Source organism: Dermacentor silvarum, chromosome 1 (assembly GCF_013339745.2).
Source record: "Dermacentor silvarum isolate Dsil-2018 chromosome 1, BIME_Dsil_1.4, whole genome shotgun sequence".
Lineage (NCBI taxonomy): Eukaryota > Metazoa > Arthropoda > Arachnida > Ixodida > Ixodidae > Dermacentor > Dermacentor silvarum.
The window spans coordinates 7,578,686-7,602,564 of record NC_051154.1 but is presented as its reverse complement, the minus strand read 5'-3'; the positions used below and the strand labels follow the sequence as shown (position 1 = coordinate 7,602,564).

The following is a 23,879-nucleotide window of genomic DNA, read 5'->3' as shown; positions in this document are numbered from 1 at the left end:
CATCTAGTGGCGAGAAGTCTGCGCGTGGCCTCCGAGACGAGGCGCGCCGATGCCTGCTGACAAATGTTCCCTCGCTTGCCGCACACCCAGTGGTACATACTCAGCGACCAAAGTTGGCGAGAGCTTCATTGAAGAGCGTCACATCTGTACCGCTCTTCAATATAAACAAAATGCATTCATGGCGCAGCTCGCTAAAGCACTGGCGTGAAAGACGTGGAAAGCGTCGGGTTGCTGTCCTTGAGGAGACACTCTGACGTGGAATTGATGCGACTCAACACTTGAAAAATTTAAGGGATCTTTTTCATCACTGTAGAGCGGAACATTCCCCGTGGCACATACCTAACTACCCATCTTGGCGTCAAAGACGTTCATTGAAGAGCTGCACACATATACTGGCAAATAAACAGTACCCCCGGTTGGCATCTAATAGGTTCATTGAACAGACCGAGTAACCGGCGCTCCCAGTCGGCGTCAAAGAGTTTCATTGAACAGCGGTCCCTACCCAATCCCGCATGTAGAGTGACCCAAGTCGGCGTGAAAGATTCGCTGAAAGATACTCAGTGAACCAAGTTGGTTTCGAACCATGTTGCTTCAGCACAGCAGCCTGATGTGCTACCCAATCGACCACGGGCTACCCAGGTAGGCGGGAGAACAAAAGCAGTTCTTTCTTTTAGATTGCGAAGCAGCTTATGACGGGGGCTTTGTGCGTCCCTCCCGCGGCGTCCAACACCCCCACAGCGCATGCGCGTCCCCTCCCCCTCTCTCTCCTCTCCTACGCTCCCCCTTTCTCTCCTCTAGGAATCCGGAGCGGCTAGCACGACAGGTGGTGAGACAGCTGCATACTCCGCTGGGGGCGCCACGGTAGTTCCGCGGTATGAAAATGACGGAGCGCGCGCGCCTCGTTCTCTCTCCTGTGCAGCGCCGCTATGAGCGCTCGGGACGCTGTCGCGAAACCATCTCCCGCTCAAGCTAACCATCTCCCCGCTGCTTCGCATCCACACATGGTTCCCTTTAGCGGGAGATGGAGTAAATTTTTTCACGCGATCTGTCTCACTAAATCTTAAAGGTAATATTGAAATTTCTTCGCACACACGAAAAAAATCAGTAGCCCCTTCCCTGTCGAGGAAATGGAGGTAAGCGAAGCTTGTCGTGTGTTTCTTCGGTGTTCCTCCGAACGAACTGCACTCACAAGTACCACGTTGTGCTCGAAGCACAAGCGGTCACACGCACTGCAGCTGGCTCCGAAGTTCCGGTTGAGAAAATCGCCTTGAAACCTGGCCGTCGCACCGGGGAAGTTGGCACTAGCGTTGCCGAGGCGTGCACCACCGTCGTCGGGCTCCTGGGGGGCAAGACGACGCTGACGTTTGGCCTCAACATCGCACTCCCACAACTCGGGGTCCGCGGCTCTTCGCTGACGTTTCGCCTCGACTTCGGAAGCCCTCACACTAGAATCGGCACGTGGACGACGAGCCCTTTCCCGAGCGCGTTCATTCTGGACGGATTTCCATAAAATTGCTTCAAAATTAAATCTGTCCATTACGCAAGGCAATGAATGGCTCATGCCCCCTTGAGCGATGGCTCATATGTCCGTAAATGTGGCCTCCCCATTGCGACGACAGAAGTGAAATTCTATGCTGGAAGCTGCGGAAGACGACGACGACGACGCTCGAGCCAATGCTGATGGTGATAATTTAGTGGGTACATGCACACCACCGAAATCTGTGCGTTGTAACAAGATTCGCTTGAAAAACTTTGTGTTTTGTTTCATGAACACATGTTATGGGAACGCCATACTGAATATATTTATAGCAAACTCTGTAGAGTCATGAGGTAGTTGAGAACGCGCTAGTCTATGTTGCCTGCTGCACAGAAACTCATGCAATACAATGTTCCTTTTTCTTCCAATTTAAGTTACTGTGCTTTAGGTGTGGGCTAATGTCCCTTGGACTTCTGGAACTTGGGTGGCATTGGACGGCTAACCGGACTTTGACTTGGTTCACTGAATAGAATTGCAGTAACGCTATACCAATACACCTATACAGTAACCTATACAGTAACTCTAGATGCTATGAGTATCCCCTTTGAAACGGGGAGGTGGGTTGCGCCACCAACCTCGTTTTTTTAATTAGCTATTGCCTATATATGTATATATACAGGGTGTTTCAGCGAACACTTTCAAAATTTATGTAAGGTTGCCTGTGGCAGATAGCCCAATTCTAGTTAATGAGCTGGTCTACTCAAAGCGGCGGACATTACTTGCACAAAAAATTGAAATGCATAATCGACTAATTAACAGAAATTCACTAATTAAGTTTTTAGCTAATTACCTGATGATCCATATTGCAATTTACAAATTGTAGCCATGGAATTCGCAAGGCGGATCCACTTGGAATTAATTCTCATGACGACACCAGTTTCGAGATATTAATTCCCGAACTTTGCGGAGAAATGCATTGGCGTTCCAGTTAATTTTGTGCTTCAATGCATAAAGCGACGTTGTGTTAAGAACCTAAGCAGACAAGGAAAAAACTGACTTTGCCACATCCAATGGACTTTACGAATTTAACGTAATGCCTTTCGGCCTGTGTAATGCTCCCGCTACATTTGAGCGGATGATTGACACTGTACTGCGGGGCCTAAAGTGGAAGACTTGCTTATGCTACCTTGACGATATCGTCATATTTTCGTCCACCTTCCATCAGCACTTGCAGCGCCTCGACGAAGTCCTAACATGCCTCTCAGCTGCTGGTCTTCAGCTGAATACAAGAAAGTGCCCCCTTTGCCAGCAAAACCATTAAAGTACTCGGACACCTTGTCAGCAAGGAGGGCATTCGACCTGACCCCGATAAGATTACCGCTGTCCTCCGCTTCCCCAGGCCTCAACGCGCCAAAGACTTGCGTAGCTTCCTTGGCCTAGCTTCGTATTTCCAGCGCTTCATACTTAACTTTGCCACCATTGCGGCGCCGCTCCATCAACTACTTCCTTCTGGAGCTCCCTACGTATGGTCGGACGAATGCCAAACTGCTTTTGACGCCCTCAAGCGTGCCCTCACGCCCGAACTTGTGCTTTGTCATTTCGACAACACCGCACCCACTCTTCTAAATACTGACACCAGTGACCACGGTATCGGCGCTGTTCTTCTGCCACGTCAGCAAAATTCAGAAGAACTTGTGGTCGCATACGTAAGTCGCACCCTAACAGCTGCAGAGAAAAATTATACGATTACCGAGCAAGAGTGTCTCACCGTTGTTTGTTCCGTCCAAAAATTTCGGCCTTATCTGCGCGGCCACCACTTTACGGTCGTTACTGATCACCACGCCTTGTGCTGGTTGGCGACGCTAAAGAATTTAACGGGACGCCTCGGCAGTTGGATACTTCGTTTACAAGAATACGACTTCGACGTCACTTGTAAGTCTGGAAAGAAACACCTGGATGCCGATGCTCTCTCTCGTTGTCCCCTACCACCGTCTTCAAACGCTGCCCGTTTACCACCTTCCATGAGCAAACCACAGGACGTGTCTCCTGCATTTCCTTCGCTCGCAGCTCTCGACCGGCTCCCATCCAGCATGCATCTTGCCAACGTAGTGACTCCTACTGCCGCTCCGTGATGGAACGTATTCGCGGATCATCTCGCACACCTAACGCTCGGCTCCGTCGGCAGTTGAAGAACTTCAAGATCGAAAATTCGATGCTATACCGGTACGTGTTTCATCCCGAAAGACACCGTTGGGTTCCTGTCGTTCCCCGATCACTTCGGGCCTAGATACTGGAGACCTTTCACGACGATCCCACAGCCGGTCACTTTGGTTTCCATAAAACCAATGAGCGAATTCCGCAGCCGCTTCTCTTCGCCTGGACTTGCAACACGCGTCGCAAAATACGTGGCTTCCTGTTCTCTCTGCCAACACCGCAAACGACTGACCTAACCTCCGGCTGGACTGCTGCCAACCTGTACCGTGTCCTGAAGCTCCTTTCGCAGTCGTTCGTATCGACCTGTATGGACCACTACCCTTATCGGCTGGCGGTAAACGATGGATTGTCACAGCTGTAGACCACTTGACACGGTACGCTAAAACAACCGCACTACCTTCAGGTTCCGCAGCGGAGGTTGCAGCCTTTTTCTTGGAAGCCATCTTTTTACGGCACGGAGCCCCGCGTGTCCTTTTGAGTGACCGCGGCTGGACCTTTCTGTCTGAACTACTCGACGATGTTCTCCACGCGTCCAATATCATCCATAAGACGACTTCCAGCTACCACCCTCAAACTAATGGCCTCACAGAGCGCTTTCATCGCACGCTGTCCGACATGATATCAATGTACATGAACCCTGACCACACCAATTGGGATGCCATTCTCTCATTCGTCACTTTCGCATACAACACGGCCGTCCAACGCACTACGGGGTACTCGCCCTCTTTCCTTGTGGATGGTCGTCAGCCGATCACTATCCTCGACGTTTCTTTCCTTTGGTGTCCCCGTGCCCTCGTCCACATCAATGTGTAAGCAGTTTGTTTCGCGCATTGCCCGGTGTCGCCAATGCGCCCGCCTCAACACCGACGCCAGTCAATAAGACCGCAAAACTCGCTATGACGCATCCCACCGTGTCGTTTCCTTCCATCCTGGAGACGAAGTGTTGCTGTGGACTCCAGTTCGCGCTCCTGGCTTATGCGAAAAATTTCAGTGCCGTTTTATCGGACCCTACACTGTTCGGGAACAGACTTCGCCAGTTAACTATCACGTCACTCCCGTTGTTACGCCTTTGGACGGCCGCTGCCGTACCACAGAAATTGTGCATGTTTCACGTTTAAAGCCTTTCATACGGCGTTCGCCGCCATAACCAGCGGCCAGGTTGGCCGCTTCCACGCGCGGGGGAAATTGTGTGAGCATTATATTACCCCTTCATCTTCTTCATCTGTACATATTCATCATCATGGCCAGCGTCGTTCTCTTCAGCGCGCGGCGTGCAAAATAAACCGTCGCGGTTTAACCGCTGTCTCGCAATATATATAACCAAAAAGATCACGTACTCGTGACGCCTACGGCAGAAAGGATGTTCCACATCCGCCACTCAGGTTTGTGAGTGGTGGCGCTTGCTAACTCTCCCAGGGTTAGTTGTAGTAGTAAAACATAAATACCCCAGAAAGTGGATGGGAAAACGGCGCCGCTGTAGCTCAATGCTAAGAGCACCACACGCGTGCAGTGAAGACATGGCTTCGTTCCCCACCTGCGGCCAGTTGTTTTTTCATCCATTTTCATTTCCATTAATTTATCATTTCTTTCATTCGATTAGTAAGTACAGGTAATTTCCCCTATGTTTTCCTTGGTGTCATTGTTTGTTGGCCTCTAGTGATATGATTAATAAAAATCGGGCCATATACATGAACGAGAAGAAAGGGAACTGAGGGGCCCGATTTTTATTAATCATATCATTAGAACACACACACACACACACACACACACACACACACACGCACGCACGCACGCACGCACGCACGCACGCACGCACGCACGCACGCACGCACGCACGCACGCACGCACGCACGCACGCACGCACGCACGCACGCACGCACGCACGCACGCACACACGCACGCACGCACGCACGCACGCACACACACACCACACACAGCACGCACGCACACACGCACGCACGCACACACACACACACACACACACACACACACACACACACACACACACACACACACACACACACACACACATACATATATTGTAGTGAAGAAGAGGAAGAAGAAGCGCTCTTTCATCGGCCGCTGTGCACGCGCTCAGCGTTCGTGGACTATCTCGATTGTGTGAGACGTCATTGCCGTCTAATAAATCGTCGCACTACATTTGGTGGAGGTGCTGCAATCCCCAACCTCACCCTGGAACTTCGTAGCCGAACGTTGCCGACTGCTTCAGCCGCTACCATGCTCGAGCCTACCGACCATCAGCCTGCAGCTTCCGCCGCTCCCATCATCTGCGGCGCCGTCCAGCGGCAGCGGGACCCTCCTGTCTTTAGCGGAGCCGGTGAGACTGACGTGGAAAATTGGCTCTCTACCTACGAGCGCGTCCGTGACCACAACAAGTGGGATGACCCGACGAAGTTACGTAGCGTCATCTTCTATCTTGCTGACGTTGCGAACCTCTGGTTCCACAATCATGAGCGGGAACTCCAAACCTGGTCCGCTTTCAAGACAGCTTTCGCGGAAGTCTTCAGCCGTCCAGCCTTGCGAAAGCTTCATGCTGAACAGCGGCTACGCCAGCGCGCTCAACAGCCCGGCGAGACGTACACCAGCTACATAGAGGATGTCGTGGATATTTGCGCCCGCGTCAATTCCACCATGAGTGAAGAGGACAAGGTGAAGCACATCCTCAAGGGCATCGAGGACGACGCATTTCAAATGCTCCTTGCGCGAAACCCTTCATCTGTCGCTGCTGTCGTCACTCTTTGCCAGAGCTTCGATGAGCTGCGTCGACAAAGGGTCCTACACCCGGCCACTCTCTCTCGGGCCTCACGCTTCCCTCCAACTCCTCGCCAGGATCCTCCCTCTCCGTTCAGATTCAGGATTTTATTCGTGAGGAGGTGGCACGTCAACTCTCTATGCTGCCTCTCAGCGATCGCCTTCTACAGCCTGACACATTTCTGGCTGCTCCCATTAGGAGAGCCATTCGCGAGGAACTTGCCGAATCGCTACCTTTGGCTCAACCCTGTCCTCCCGTGGCTGCACCTCTGACCTATGCCGCTGTGCGCAGCGCGACCTGCGCCGCCGACATTCGCGTTTCCTGTGACCATGCGACCTCAACCAGTGCCAACTCCCGCGTCGCCTCCTATTCCGCCTCGAAGCCAAGTTTAGAACCCTTGGCGCACACGCGACAACCGACCCATTTGTTTCGCTTGTGGTTTCGCCGGCCATGTCGCGCGCTTCTGCCATCGTCGCATGCCACCTGCTAACCCTGCTGTCGCAACGCCTCCGTATGGCTATATCCCCATGATGCTACCGGGCATTCCATGCATCCCAACTCAGAGTATTCGCCGTCCAAAAGAACTTCTTCTTGGGCAAGTTGGTGCTGATATTTCCTAGGTGAACTTGTCTGGTGGCGCGAAATGCATTTTGTGAAAGGGGGACAGAAGAGAAGAGACAGTGACTGTCTCTTCACTGTCTCTTCTCTTCTGTCCCCTTTTCACAAAATGCATTTCGCGCCACAGACAAGTTCACCTAGGAAATATTCGCCGTATCCTCGACGTCCTTTCGGCAACCATCGTTCTCCGTCACCGCGTCGTCGCTCGCTTTCCCCCTTACGTCGTCGCCAGTCACCTAGCGAGGGAAACTAGTTGCTGCAGTTCTGCAGGTACGAACTGCATATATATATAATCTCAACCGCGGCGATTTTCCCTGTTTGGGAAAACAACGCTGCGGTAGCTAAATTGGCTAGAGTATCGCATGAGTAATGCGAAGACGTGGGTGCGTATCCAACGTGCGGCTAGTTGCTTTTTCAACCACTTTCATTTCCATTTCTATATAATTTGTTTAATTCAACTAAGAACTACGGATAATTTCCCCTATGCTGCCCTTGGGGTCATTGCTTGTTGGCTTCTTATGATATGGCTATATATATATATATATATATATATATATATATATATAGAGAGAGAGAGAGAGAGAGAGAGAGAGAGCGAGAGAGAAAGGGAGGTGGAGTGGTGGTATCGACGGGCGGATGCGAATAATAAATCCAACTCTGCAAGAAAAATGAGTACAGCGCTGCGGCCAGGATACCAGGAGCTCCGACCGAGACGGGCGGCATTTCCTGAGCGGCCCAGTAGATTAACACTTTTATAAAATACTAGCGTCTTTGACCGTTTTAGAGCATGTTTTTTTGTTTTTTGTTTTTTTTTTGTTTTTTTGCCAGTACGCGGGCCGCTGACTTAGCACGTGAAAGTTTGGTGGTTGGTGAGTGCAAGATATTGCGAGTTACTACATATCGAGCCACACACATATAAACACAGTGTGCAGAGAGTTCCTAGACTGCATGTCTATTTTGTTACATCATCAACGTCACTTTAAATTGCAATCATCATCAACGTCACAGTGCAAAATTACAATCAGAAGAAAGCGCATGCGCAGGCATACTGATGTAACGCCACGAAGCTTCGAATAGCACATTGGATGCCATCTGCCTTGCCTTGTTCTCTGCTTTTGTGAGGAAATGCAGCCTTGTCATTGCATAGAATTTGATAAGGCCGTTGGTGATATCTTACGAGTGTCGTGCGCAACCAACTGCAGTGAGTCAATGTACTATCAAAGCAGAAATCAAGTCCAACGGTATTAGTTTGCAGTACGCAGACGAGTCTTCCATGTTCGCGACAAATGTGTGCAGTTCACCAGATTGGCGAAACAGTCCTGCCCGGTCTATACTTCTTTACTTAAGCAGGCGTATTTCAGAACCAGGTAGCCGAACGAGCCGTCTCAGCACTCGTCGCATTTGGTTGTGGTCATCATCCTTCGGACTACAGAGCCTGTGGCGTAATTAATCACTAAATAAATTGAATGCGGTGCGTCCAAAAGAAAGCTTACCCCGGATTGTCAGGCATTCGCACGGCTAAAACCGCTTCATGAACAGCGTCATGAACCACACTATCGTCGTCACAGGTGCTCGCACCTCCCCGCCTCAATACAAAGTGCTTCCAGCGCTTCTAGCCACCGCAGAATCGCCACCGTCGATTGAAGACGCTTGGAAGCGGCTGTGCTCGGCACCGAGCAGAACACGACGAAGCCACCCGACGATTGTTTTCAGCAAGCTCTGAACAGCGCTCACCTGGGCCCGTGCCATCGTAGCTGAAGTGTTGCAGTACCAGCGTGTCTGCCGAGGCCACGTAAACCTTGCCGCCAACGCCGTGGACACCCGTGTCCAGGTTTCCCAGCGGTTGGCCAAGGTACCGGCGCACCTCTGCACAAAGAGACGCTTCATTTACATGGCGCCATTTACCTATACAACGCTGTGAATGAAACGAGTACAGAGTTAGAACAAATGGTGAATGCAATACAATATTACAATAATACCAACTGTAACAATATCAAAGGCCCATGCACAGTAGTCACAATATAAACAGTAAGAAAAAGACGAATGTATCAGAATGTATGGTGCTGAAAATTGATTATTGGGACGCAAGCACGAATTACAGTGAACTCAGTCAAGTGCAAATAAAAGAAGCGACAGGGAAAGCTATAGGCGTAAACTTTCCTCGACGAATGCTAGAAAGGTTTCCAATGACGAAGAGATGGTGACAATAGGGTGGATTCTCTGACCACAAGATTATTTAAAAAAATAACGTAGGTTGTCCGTGAATTCATTCGCAAAGTGTTACTGTGACGTGTTGCCTTGTATTTATTGCATAATAAAGTAAAAGCTCAATGGAATAATGTTTCTTTCACCTTGAATCAATTGGGCGAACTTTACAGTCGTGCTGGTTTAGCTCAATTTTGCAAAGTTACTGCATACCATCTTTTTTCAGCAAATTATTTGGTTATTCAGCTTGTATTTATTAAAGATAAGCCTTGATGCTCTGCACCCATTCTATCCTGGTTATGCGTTCCTTGGTGAAGCAATACCAAACAGTATTGGCACATTCCAGCAGGGGTAACCTTGAGTCCAGTGGCGCAAGACGAAGGCTCAAAAAGAGGAGGCACTTGTAGTAGTGTTCTTAACATTAACTTCCCAATGCGAGATTATGCGATAAGATTAAGCCGAAATATTTATGGTAAGAAACCCGACTTAGTGTCATGTCATGCATTCCGTAATTGAAGTTATGTATTCGTTTCTGTTAACATTGCATATTTCGGTGCGTTCAAGTTACGTGCAACTCCTAGCGTCGACTGAAAACAGACAGCGGGATTTATTATCTCGTTGATGCTCACTAGAATTATTTTGTAGTAGTAAATGCTAGCATCTAGCAAAATAATGTTTACATGATACCTGCAAGGCTACAGTGCCGCCCGAAATAAAAATTGTAAACGGCACAAGCGCCTGCCGCCAGACCAGGGTGGTGCACGTGAAGGGCTGCTTCTTTAAAAGTCAGAGAAGTTCAGATATGAACAAAGTTAATTTTGAACAAAGACACCGTAACATAGATAAAATAAATTGGCGGCTGAAGTGGAAGAACACCTGTACCTCGGGGAATGGAGGAAGAGGTCAGGAAAACTGGCGACCAGTTGCAAGGTAATTGAAAGTGTAAATAGACAACTCGGAGTCATCTAAGGAAAGTGAGAGAAACAGGCGGCAAATTGTATGCAATAGATGGAAACCAAAAAGACAGTGTAGAATTGCAAACACGCAAGAAATAAATCGGGAGAAAGGATCTGTTTGTGTAGCACAAAGGGCAGTCCCGTGCTATTTGAGACCTAGATGGCCGCCTGAGGCCAGAAACAAATCGGAGCAAATATTTTCAGCATGTGTCGGCTGCAGCAAAAGTCTGGAAATGACACAGCATCTCCTAATAGAATGCTTTGATATTCTCCCACCAAGACACGTATAGGAACGTCCTCCTTCTAGAAGCGCTGGCGACTCAAAGCGGTTGGAAGCTATAAGTGGTCAGTGGTCGAGATATACAAGAGGCGTTTAGATTATTGGAGGGAAAAAATGAGGGTCGGATCCGTGACAGGCATAGGTAATTTTACAATACGCGCCATACAAAGGTTTTAATGAAGAAAAAAAATGATCAAGGAGAGATAGGCAAAATGCTAGACAGCGATAGATTTAGTAAAAGCTGAGTAAAACCTGATCACGCAGGCTAGCTGACTATTTGTCGCCTCCTCGTTTTGAAGGAGAGATGCCAATAAACATCATCATCAAGCCTTCCCCCGAACACAACTCATTTCATCACTTCAGGGGTGACACATCTAAACTGTCATGTTCCTGACTCACGGAATAGTGACTTGGTTTCGATAATTCATAAATTACCACTTGGGTCATAGCCGACTAATTCGAAAGGCCCATCTCAACACGAAATTGGAATGAGACGCTACTGGAGGTTGGCGTGGTAACAGGCACAGCTATTGCGAGGCAACCCTGGCGTAAATGCCATGGCTAGGACAGCGTTGAACAGCACGGGAAGAAGAGACGGTTGACATATGCGAAGGAGGCATTTTCGACGACAGCGACTGACCACGTGACCCGCCGGGGTGGCGCAATGACTTTGGCGTTTCATTAAGCCCGAGGGCGCGAGATGAAATCAGGCCACGGCGGCCGCATTTCGGTGCGAGCGAAATGCAAGCACGCCCATGACTGTGCATTGGGTGCACGAAACCAAGATGGTCCAAATTGTTCGGGAGTCCCCTGCTACCGCGTGCTTCATAATCATTTCGTGGTTTTGCCACGTAAACGCCAAGACCATTTTTTTTAATCGCGTAGTGCATGACGTGTGCTTTCCCGTTCTCTGTGCAGTGTCACGCTAGCGCCAGTCGGTATCCGCAGCAATACGAGGTTGCTGTACGACTTGGTTGCGCATTCGCGTTTGTGAGACAACTTTAATAAATATCCTGCAAATTGATGGCCTGGGTCTAGGCCGCGCCGGGGGTAGCAGAGACACCCTGTCTCTCGGTAGTTTCCCGGGCTTGCTGGATGGCCCAAAGTTGGTCCTGAAGATCAGAACTAGTCAGTGCTGCTCTCCTACCGCGCCCTTAGTTAATCCGGGGGGACCGCAATTCTCCTCTGAACTATTTCACAATCCCAGAGTATGTGCTCTAGGGTGGCTCCTCTATCATCACATAACTTACATTTGGCCTCAGGGTATAAATCCGGAAACATGCGGTTAAGATGTACTGGGTTCGTGTAAGTTCTGGTTTGAAGTCGCCTCCAGTCAACCGCCTGAGACCTGTTGAATTTTGGGTTAGGAGGTGGATATATACACCTCGACTTTCTGTATAATTGGGTAATGTCACTGAATGAGAAAAGTCTAGCCCTTACCATCCGTTCCATCTCCTCCTCGGCCAGAGCCCCCCCCCCCCCCCCCCCCCCCCCCCTAGTCGGGCGCGGTTAGTGAGTCCTCGCGCAACACGATGGGCAGACTCGTTAAGATTTGGGTTGGCGGTGGATTCGCAGTCTGTATGGGCTGGGAACCAGATGATTTCCTTGTCGTAACATTCACCAAATGATAGAAGTTTGGTTTTACCTTTTAGAATTTTTGCAGCTTCAACTGATATCCGTCCTCTGGCATAATTTCGTATAGCCGGTAGAGAGTCGCTAATAATGTATCTATATTCGCGCATTCGTGTCTGCGGCCGTTTTCATGAGTCTCACCTTGGGCGACTGGCACGGTGAGCTTGTCCGGCAGCCGAATATGGGCGAAATCCTGGGAAGCCTTGATGCAGTAGACGGACAGCCACTCGTACTGGTCCCAGCTGGCTCCGTGACGCAGCGACAGCGTCACGTTCTCGCCGGAGTAGCGACCCAGCTTGTCGAAGCTGGCGAGAAGCTGCTATCAAAAGTCTGCTCGAGTTACGCGCGCTGCTCCTCACCTGCCCTTTTCGTTGGCAATGATGACGCCGTTGGTGCCGGACACGTCGCCCCTACCTACCAGGAAGTGGGCATCTGGGCACAGAAATCACGCACTGTGGGAATCGGCGCAGCTTTCTTAATTCGCAAACTTACAGCGCGAACACCTCAGACAAAAGGAAGATACGGCACACACTGACGCTGACTAACAACGTCGTTATTTCTTCGACGGCAATGCACATATAAACCCTAGGCCACACAATACATTACAGAGATCTGCCAAATTATCACATACGCAAACGTTAAACTCAAGCTCAGATGGGTGCAGGGACAAAGATGTATCACTGATGCAATCATCGCCTTGTCTTTTTATGTGGTAGGCTTCGCAGGCAAGTTTCTATCTGTCAGGACTCCAACACTGCTTTGATTTGATTTCCTTTAGCAAAACGTGGTTTACATCAGAGAGTGAATGTGTTTCTGTTTGTGGATATGACTGCATCTCTGTTTATCGAACGAAGAAACATGGTGTTAGAATTGTTATTTATGTGTATTATGGTTTGCCGTATAGTGTAATTCCCGACCTCAAGATTGTTAACGAATGCTATGAAAGTATTGGTCTTCAGTGCACGAACACTTTAATTTCGCGTGTGTACCGCCCACTATCTGGATCCATGTGTAAGTTTTTAGAATTTGCTGAAAAGTTATTTGAACTCAGCATTAAACTCAAACTCGAAAGAATTTTAATGGGCAAACATAATATAGATGCTTGCCTAGACAACCTGGAATATACGCGTTTTCAGGAAACTTTTGAATCATATGCGTGCTGAAACGTCATCGACGTGCCTACTCGAATTACAGCTACAACCCAGACAACGCTTGACCTCTGTGCGAGGAGTTTTTCTGTCTGAATATATAACAGCAGGAGTCCTGATGTGTGATCTTAGTGATCATTTCCCGATATACTGTCTGCTACCTTATAAACAGCCATCCCCAATATACCCTGAAAGCTTCAAAAGAATATATTCAGAACAAAATGTAAAGAAATTTGTAGAATTTCTCCCTGGTTATCGGTGGGACGAAGTGACTGCGAAAATTGATGCAAACATTTCTTACGGCGCTTTTATATCTACCTTCGAGTTCGTATACAACAGATGTTTTCCACTTGTGAAGTTAAAAAAAATACAGAAACGCTAGAAAGCCTTGGATATCTCGTGACATCTATAACAGAATAAAATCTCGGAACAACTTTTTAAAACTTTTCTAAGAAGCAGAAGTGAAGATGACTTTCCGTCTTTCAAATTTCAGCGTAATAAATTAAATTATGATATTAAACGCGCCAAACAAGAATATTACATGGACAAGTAATTATCTATTACAGGAAATTCAGATCTCATGTGGAAAGCGGTCAATGAGGTAATGAACAAAAGCTCTATCGCAAAAAAGTTGAATTTAAACATAGCGAATTATCGGACGTTGAGGTTGCAAATACGTTCAATTCTCATTTTATTGACACTGGTGAGTCCTCACAAATAATGCACAGATCTCTTGCACGGAATATACAGGGCATTTCATTTTAGCTGCACCAGATTTTTAAAAATTGCATGTGGCGGATAGCACAATTATAATCCTCGATGAGGCGGCCATTACTTCCATGAGAAGTCAAAACGCCTAATTGAACTATTAATATAATTACGCCAGTTAACTTTTTAATTAATTATTTTATGGCACATCTTTCAATCAACGAATTATAGCCGCTGAGTTCGCAAGGCGTATACACTTGGAACGAATTCTCAGGACTGAACCAGTTTCGAGATATTAATTTTCAAAGTGTCCGACGAAATGCAGGGCGTTCCAGTTAACTTTTTGAGGAAAACGCTGTTTTATGCATTGAAGCGCAACGTTAACTAGAACACCCATTCATTTCGTGCACTCAGCGGCTATAATTCGTAGATTGAAAGATGTGCCGTAAAATAATTAATGAAAAAGTTAATTAGCGTAACTATGTTAATTATTCAATTGGGCGTTTTGATTTCTCGTGGAAGTAATGGCCGCTTTATCGAGGATTATAATTTGTGCTATCTGCTACAGGCAATCTTTAAGTGCAGCTAAAATGAAAGACCCTGTTGCATGTTCTTCTGGCGACTACTGATCCGCACGAGATACAGACCAAAAAAAAAAAAAAAATTATGGGGTTTTACGTGCCAAAACCACAATCTGATTATGAGGCACGCCGTAGTGGCGGACTCCGGAGATACAGACCATAATGTTATCGTTAAAAGACAGTTGTGCCTCGGGTGCAGACGCCGCTGATGCCGTCAGCGAAGTTGCAAGCGCTCCTCTTGCTGCAACTGAACCCTTTCTAGCGACGTGTTTCAAGATACAATGAAGCTAGCCCGAGTGAATGTTATACATAAAGTTAACGATATGAATAACTACGGGCCAATCTCCGTACTTTCTGCCTTCGCGAAAATTGCTGAGCATGCTATTAACAGACGACTTTATGGGTTCTTAAACGCGCATAAAATAATAGCGCAAGAGCAATGTGGTTTCTGCAAGAGTCGATCTTCAGAAACCGCTTTACTTGAAATTAAAGAACAAATCCTTGACAACACAGAAAAGCGAATGCTAACACTAGGTCTCTCTCTCACGATGGAATCCGTGGTGTCGCATTATCTTTAATAAAAAGCTATCTCACCTCCAGCACTCAGTACACAACACTAAATGCAGTTCCGAAATTCAGCTTATTAAATACAGGGTGCCGTAAGAATCCGTCTTAGTATCTGTTTTATTTTTACTGTATATTAATGATATTGTAAATATTTAAGGCTGTTTCAATATTATATTATACGCGGATGATACAAACGTGTTATACAAAGTCTATTCGAGCAAGCTAACATCTAGTTACAGCAACTAGGTTTGTGGCTGAATGCAAATAAACTCCAAATAAACATAAATAAAACTAAGTATTTAGTGTTAAACTCGAAAGGAACAATAACCCAGCTTCAGCTACAACTGAAATTTCAAAAGGTCAACATCGAACAGGCACCAACAGTGAGATATTTAGGAATTATATTCCATGAGTATCTGTCTTGGTCACCACACATAGAGGTTCTCACAGACAATATTGCTCGTGCTGTAGGTGCGCTTAACAGGTTGCGATATTTACTGCCGACAAATGTGAAGTGAAATATTTATAAGGCGCTCATATATTGTCGATTAACTTATTGTTTCCTGGTTTGGTCAACAACTACACAATCTAACTTAAGATCCCGTCAAACACTTCAAAACCGCGCATTGCGTGCAATAGGAAACTTCGGACGTACTTATACCACTAAACCATAGTATAGCAAATACAAAATACTAACAGCATCAAAACCTCACACTTATAAATTATTCCTCGAAATTTCGCAGCAATTCTGCGGAGACAAATGCTCCTTCCAAAGCAAATACCTGGTAAAACGACAACCTATAACCTCAGAAATAGTCTGATAGTAAAACCACGCTGCAGAACAAAATACGGAGATCAAAAACCGGTAGTTGAACTTCCTAACCTTCTAAACGACTACCCTTAGTATTGGACCTGCTAAATTCTGGAATTTCTATGCAAAATTTTAAGACGGTAAAAGAATTGTTACTACCTGAAGACTAATACAAATGTTAAACTATACAAGCATAAAATATTTTTCATATGCTATTGTTTTTTGCTTAGCAAACTGTGTAAGATTAACCTTTTTTCTTTCTTTTTTCGTGAATTGTGTACTGAGCTGTTTAAAATCTTATCTAGATTAATTTCATGTGCCCTCTCTTGAATGTCTGCCATTTTTTCCATACTGTACGGCTGGCTCGGCCTAGTCAGGCAAATGTTTGCCTTTAGCAGTGTCGCCTAAGACAATTTCAACATTGTCTTAGATAATCAATAAATAAAGAAAGACATATGAAAAAAAAGCTAGAGTAATTTTCAACATAATGTGCAAACAATTCATCGGCGCGTTAGCACAAGAAGAGCTACGCAGAGAATTTGCTAGGTACAGCACGTTTTTTTGGGGTAGCCCGCATACACGTAGTGTGGAAAGAAAAGGAAGTTGTTTGTACTGGCATGCGAAAGATATTGACCAGTTGCTCTTGATGATCTTTTTATTAATCTCAAAGAACTGTTGCGACGAAATTGCTTCGGTAGAATTGTGTTGTGCACAGCAAATGAACACGCTTTTCGTATGCTGCTCTCCGTGACTTTTCAAAAGCATTCTTTAATGCCCCCCTTTGAGTTAAATGCACGTCCTTGTGCAAAAATCGTTACGCGAGAGCTGCGGAGCAAAGCAGGTACGTCCTACGCACCTTTAGCCTGGCACGAGCAAAGACACTGCTCCAGGAGAGCAGGCCCGGTCTCTACTACGGCCCCTACTGCTCCCCCGGGAAAATCAGTGATGTTATTTTGTAGGAAGAAGGCGCGGGAAAGGTATAATCCGGCATGACTAACTCAACACGAGGAAGTCTTTCCGACGTACCTTTACCTTCTGGGATTCGCGTACGTCCAACGTACCTTTACACACAGTGATCACCAAATGGGGCGTCAGCGCCCACTGCTTCAGCTGGTTCACCGCGCCGGCAAGCAGCTTCGGAGCGTAAACAAACTTGCCCGCGCGCGACCTCACTTTGCAACGCCCAGGGACAAACGCATCCAAAACGAGCAAAGAAACTTCTCCTCCGTACTACCTAGGCAAAGTCAGATATTAAGGCGAAAGCCTTATATTTCTCATCGTTCAGTTGACCTTCAACGTCCTTGAACGAAAACCGTGTCGTCGAAGCGAAATCGTACACGATGACGACTCGGTGTAGTAATTCCCTTAACTACACCGACCCGGCATCGTGTCTTACCTATATGCAAACGGTCACGCAACAATTCTTGCTCGCTTGCTTGTTCCTCACTTGTGGCGCTTACGGGGGATTGGCCAAGAAGCCGGCGGTTAAAGGGTAGGGGGAGAGAGAAAAACCTAAACGAAAAAGTAAATCAGGGTGAGGTAGAACGTTTATAATAATTATGAAATAGATATACCTGCCCGATATAGAAATAAATATTTTTAAAATTCTGATGGTGTGCCGGTCACCGTCGTCATCGTGTTAAGATAGAGTCATTTTAGGCACACAACTACCTTGGTTCTCCACAAGAAAAGTATGAGTCACCTATCAAGAAAGGGGTCAGGCAAGGAGTCACAATTTCTCCAATACTATTCACTGCATGTTTAGAAGTATTCAAACTCTTAGAAAGGAAAGGCTTAGGAGTGAGGATGAACGGCGGATATCTCAGCAACCGCCGGTTTGCACATGACATCGTCCTATTCACCAACAATGGGGACGAATTACAACAAATAGTTAAGGACCATAACCAAGAAAGTGTGAGTGTGGGGTCGAAGATTAATACGCAGAAGACAAAGATAAAGTTCAGTAGCCTGGCAAGAAAACAAGAATTCAGGATCGCCAGTCAGCCTCTAGAGTCTGTAAAAGAGTACGTTTATCTAGGTCAAATAATCACAGGGGACCCTTATCATCAGAACGAAATTTACAGAAGAATAAAATTGGGTTGGAGTGGATACGGCAGGCATTGTGAAATCGTGATGGGAGCTTACCACTGTTGTTGAAAAGAAAAGTGCACAATCATTGCATTCTACCGAAGCTAACATATGGGGCAGAAACTTGGAGGTTAACGAAGAAAGTCGAGAACAAGTTAAGGACCGCACAAAGAGCGATGGAACGAAAAATCTTAGGAGTAGCGTTAAAAGACAGGAAGAGAGCGGTGTGGATCAGAGAACAAACGGGGATAGACGATATTCTAGTTGACATTAAGCGCAAGAAATGGGGCTGGGTAGGCCATGTAATGCGTAGGATGGATAACCGGTGGACCATTACAGTTAAGGCCCGTTTATAGTCAGACGTTTCCGGCGCGCGGGCCAGCGTCGTTTGTGGCCGGTCACGCTACGCCGGTTACGCGGCGCCAGCCGAAACGCTTTAGCTGAGCGCTTGCTGTCCGCTCCGCTCAGACCGGCATATGCTAGCGACAAAACGCTCATATCGTCAGCGGAACGAAGACCGCATCCCTCGCTCCGCTACAAAGCTGACTGAGTGGAGCGGGACACCGTGTCTACTTGGCCTCTTCGTCGTTTTGCAGCCGAGTTGAAAGCGCGCCGCTCGCGTCTCGGCAAGACGCGCTTACAAATGCGAAATCTACGCAGTTCCCTGCAGTATCTCAGAGCGTGAAATCTGAGCGGAGCGGAGCAAGCGGCGCTCTGCTAAAACTGTCTGCTATCTCCTCTATAAACCTTTTCACAAACCGACGTTTGAGCAGCGCCATTTGCCGACGCGGGCGACATCTAGCGTCAGAACATGTTATGCCGCCGGTTTGGACTGTGCGCCTCACGAGAGAGCAGGCCGGCCGCACTTCGGTTGTGTGATCTTCGCCGCGCATTATTTCGATTGTTTTCTTCCGTTTCGCTTGTCTTGTGCGGCTTGACTTGTTACATGTTTCACGTGCTCGCGTGAGCGCTCAGTGTGGTGTGCCATGGCAACAGCAAGCCCAGCCAGTGCCAGTGGATGTGGTGTTTCGTCGTCGATAGCGGCGGCAGCCGCGTCTGCTTCGTCGAGACCTGGCGTGATAATCAGCGGTATATTTCATTGTTATTGCTGGGCACATGTGACTGTATCGTCGATTGAATCTGATCACCATTAGGTTTCGCGGTTGAGGGTTGCCTCATTTAGTGAAAGCAGGCGCGTACGTAGCTGTCGGGCAATGCTTAGAACCAGGCGCCGGCGGCCCGACGACGCGTGTCAGTGGTTGGTAGATATGCGGTGGTTACTCCATACGCTTCCGACGCAACTGAACAGCTCAATCATGCAAAATTTATTGGATCTGGTGCGGTGCAGTGTGCTTATAACCAAATGTCAAAACATAAGCGTGGCAGTCGAGCAGCGCGGTACCTGCAGCGAACCGACGCGCGACAGTGATCACAGATGCCAGCGCAACTGATACAACCCAGGTGCTAGATTTTTATTTTTAGTATTTAATAGTTATTTATTTATACATACTGTCAATCCCAATAGGGATTATAACAGGACTTGTTATAGAGAGATATTTGTTTACCTATTTTTTACGTTTGTTTACCTGGAATGGCTTTTCTTTCGAATGTCTAAATTTGGAACAAGCTTCGCTCACGGTGAACCTTAACGTAGATCGTGCGCGAAGTTTGTGTTGAAGATACGGCGTACGGAAGGAATTGTTCATGTGCGCTATCTCTGAAGCGAAATAAGCCAATAATATTGCAGCGTTAGGGCCATCTCTGCTCTTTCTCTAGTTTCTGTGCAATGTTCATAATAAAGTAATGTCGAGTCTCAACAGTTGTCGAATAAATACATATGCATATGTGTGTAAACCACTACTGACCGTGAGTGAAAAGCGCTTTGTGGTGAGCGAAGCGGTCACTGCACGCACGTAATTATTTCACTTGGTCGACTGTGCGAATAATTTTTTTTTTTCGTTACTGTTATTCTTGCAAGCATGATGCTATTGTCCGCGCGTACCCATGCGAATACCATTTTTTACGTTCTAACTTGCGCGGGATCATTTAGCGCATTTCTACGCCATGCACAGTTAAGCGCATTACGGTTCCCGAACTCTAGCACTGGCGCTAGGCCGCGCTGATGAGGTTGACACGTTCGTTTTTGCATTCTCTTGCTGCCCAAGCACATAGACAACGCTCAAAGATGGGTGAGCTCGAAGCAGCACCACACTGTTGAAGTTATTAACTTTATGGGCAGGGCCGCGCAGGGTGCGTGTGATCGCAGAGACAATGTTTTGGTGGACACAGGGTCTGCATACATCTTCCATAGGACACGATTTTTCCTGATAGTTGCGAAGTGTATTTACCGACTAGTTCTCTCGCAGAGTGCTTCAATTTGTCTTATACCGGTGTCACACGGCCACTTTTGATAGCGATCGAGACCGATCTGGATCGGAATGTTCGACCGCGATTGGCTCCCTTCCGCAGATTGAGCAAAGAAGCCAATCGCGACCAAGAAATTTGACCCAGATCGGCCTCGATCACGATCAAAAGTGCGCCGCGTGGCCCCCGTATTAGGCACTGGAATGAAGTCGTGTTTGAAAGAATAACAAATGTAGCCTCTGCCACTACATACGAGAAAATATTGCATCGGAGAGCTGACAATTCTCGCAACCTATTGGGAAATGTGCCGAAAAAGGTTTACCAAAATGCGTTATTTTACTGATGTGTGCATTGGTTCACATTAGACTGGAATGCCAAGTCCTCAGGTGATGCAGGAAACCGGCGAAACGTGAACATATCACATCGGCAGTGGTCTCGCGGAGTGCTGTGTTGTGGACACACTTAGTTCCCAAAATCGTTATTTTCCGCTGGTTGTTTGTGCACCCATAAACTACACAGTGTTGGCCTGTAGCCTTTTGATGAGTATATATGTCATTATTTACGAGCGTAAGTCATTCGTGACAAAAATAAACGGAAACACCGAAGGAAAGCTACCACTCCGCAATGCAAGCGCAAGGCAAGCTCACAGTCCAGACCGAACAGGCAATACTGACACATACTCTCCACGCCAGACCGTCGGAAGCGCCCTCGTGAAAACGTCTATACTCCGACGCGCGCGCCGTTGCTGTTATCTTCGGAGCATGCGCAGAACGATCCCAAGCCCGCGCGCGCTTTGAACGGCTGTTTGCGACCGTCGGCGAAGCAAGGGCGAAGCGGCGTGGGCGCCTTTATTTCTTCGCGCGAAATGCATTGTGGGTCGGCGCAGTCGACTCGACCAACGCGCGAATGGGTCAGGAGCCAATTCGGCGCCGGGCACGTCGGGGCGCGCCGAAGCCGCCGGTTACGTTGGCTGCGCCAGTGCGCCCGACTATAGACGTTTTCACGAGAGTGCTCCCGACGGTCTAGCGTGGAGAGTATGTGTCAGTGTTGCCTGTTCGGTCTGGACTGTGAGCTTGCCTTGCGCTTGCATTCCGGAGTGGTAGCTTTCTTTCGATGTTTCCGTTTATTATTGCGATAGCAACTATATGGACACTTCAACCGGATTTCTGCCGTCGGCGTCGCCGTCGCCGTCGCCGTGAGGTTCCGTATAGATAAAATCTTCGCCGCGCGGAGTATGCCCCAGAGGCAGCGTGCGGGGACGCGCGCTATCACGGAGAGCGAACGCACTCAATCTCCCACGCGCAAGCAAGGAAGCAGAAAGCCAGCGCCGGAGGGAGCAGGGGGGGGGGGGGGGGGGGGCACTTCTCTGCCAACAACCGCGCTCGTCGCTCGTCCGCACAGTTTCTTATCTCTCCCACGCGCAAGCAAGGAAGCGGGAAGCCAGCGCCGGAAGGAGCGGGGGGGGGGGGGGGGGCGCACTTCTACGCTGACAACAACCGCGCTCGTCGTTCGTTCGACCGCACCGTCTCTTATCTCCACACGGCTCTGACCTTTATGCGCCGTGCATTCGCCGCTCAGTTTCCGTTGAAGCGATAGACCGCACGTACCTTCGCCCGCTGCTGCGGCGTATATATGCGCTTGCTGCCAGCGTTTTGACAGTCGTTGTCTGCAGTCTTTCAGTGTGATCTATTCATGTTTGTTTGTGCGCGCTCACACCACGCTTGTTCAATCAGTTAGTAATAGTCGTACCACATTTTCCAACGCACGCTACACATGCAATGATGCCCGGTTGGGCAGTGCAGCGCTACAGGTGTGTCCCTTCGCACGCGCTGCCCACGGGAAGCGCTTCTCATCAACACCATCGTTTCACACGCGCCTTCTCGTGGTCATCGAGTCTCTCTTCATGTCGGTCTACTTGCGCCGCAGCACACCTGCTTACTTAATCAGCTCATGTTTACTACAATTCATATTGCTACCAAAGCCGCTCACCTTACTTCGTATGACATTGCTGTGTTGCTATCGCATTCATCGCTTCGCCCTTAGGGCGAAACTGTGACATTTTTTTTTGTCACGAATGACTTACGCTCGTAAATAATGGCATATATACTCATCAAAAGGCTTCAGGCCAGCACTGTGAAGTTTATGGGTGCACAAACAACCTGCGGAAGATAACGATTTTGGGGACTAAGTGTGTCCACAACACAGCACTCCACGAGACCACGGCCGCGATGTGGTATGTTCACGCTTCGCCGGTTTCCTGCATCATCTGAGGACTTGGCATTTCAGTCTAATGTGAACACACATTAATGCACACATCAGTAAAATAACGCATTTTGGTAAACTCTTTTCGGCACATTTCCCAACAGGTTGCGAGAATTGTCACCTCTTCGATGCAATATTTTCTCGTATTTAGTGGCAGAGGCTACATTTTTTATTCTTTCAAACACGACTTCATTCCAGTGCCTAATACGGGGGTCACACGGCGCACTTTTGATCGTGATCGAGCCCGACATGGGTCGAATTTCTTGGTCGCGATTGGCTTCTTTGCTCAATCTGTGGAAGGAAGCCAATCGCGGTCGAACATTCCGATCCAGATCGGTCTCGATCGCTATCAAAAGTGGCCGTGTGACACCGGTATAAGACAAATTGGAGCACTCTGCGAGAGAACTAGTCGGTAAATACACTTCGCAACGATCTGGAAAAATCGTGTCCTATGGAAGATGTATGCAGACCCTGTGTCCACCAAAACATTGTCTCTGCGTTCACACGCACCCTACGCGGCCCTGCCCATAAAGGTAATTAACTTCAACAGTGTGGTGCTGCATCGAGCTCACCTATCTTTGAGCGTTGTCTATGTGCTTGGGCAGCAAGAGCATGCAAAAAACGAACGTGTCAACCTCATCAGTGCGGCCTAGCGCCAGTGTTAAGAGTTTCCGGAACCGTAATGCGCTAACTGTGCGTGGCGTAGAAACGCGCTAAATGAGCCCGCGCGAGTAAGAACGTAAAAAAACGGTATTCGCATAGGTACGCGGACAATAGCATCTTGCTTGCAAGAATAACAGTAACGAAAAAAATTTATTCGCACAGTCGATCAAGTGAAATACTTACGTACGTGCAGAGACTGCTTCGCTGACCACTAAGCGCTTTTCGCTCACGGTCAGTAGTGGTTTACAGTCATATGCATATGTATTTATTCGACAATTGTTAAGACTCGACATTACTTTATTATGAACATAGCACAGTGAGACGGTGTAAGGGAAACAAGCGAAAGAGCAGAGATGGCCCTAACGCTGCAATGTTATTGGCTTATTTCGCTTCATAGATAGTGCACACGAACAATTCTTGCCGTACGCGATATCTTCAATACAAACTTCGTGCACGATCTGCGTTAAGGTTCACCGTAAGCGAAGCTTGTTCCAAATTCAGACATTCGAAAGAAAAGCCATTCCAGGTAAAC

General features: G+C 47.8%; 1 protein-coding gene across 1 annotated transcript in view; it reads right to left on the bottom strand.

The window, feature by feature from the left end:
- Window positions 1–23,879, bottom strand: part of LOC119455776 (protein Skeletor, isoforms B/C-like) — a gene marked incomplete at its 5' end in the record, with an annotated part of 138,327 nt that overhangs the window by 71,577 nt on the left and 42,871 nt on the right. The window contains 3 exons of the mRNA XM_037717238.2: window positions 8,817–8,948; window positions 12,297–12,460; window positions 12,515–12,587. Coding sequence (XP_037573166.2) covers window positions 8,817–8,948; window positions 12,297–12,460; window positions 12,515–12,587 — 369 coding nt within the window. The remainder of the gene's footprint in view (window positions 1–8,816; window positions 8,949–12,296; window positions 12,461–12,514; window positions 12,588–23,879) is intronic.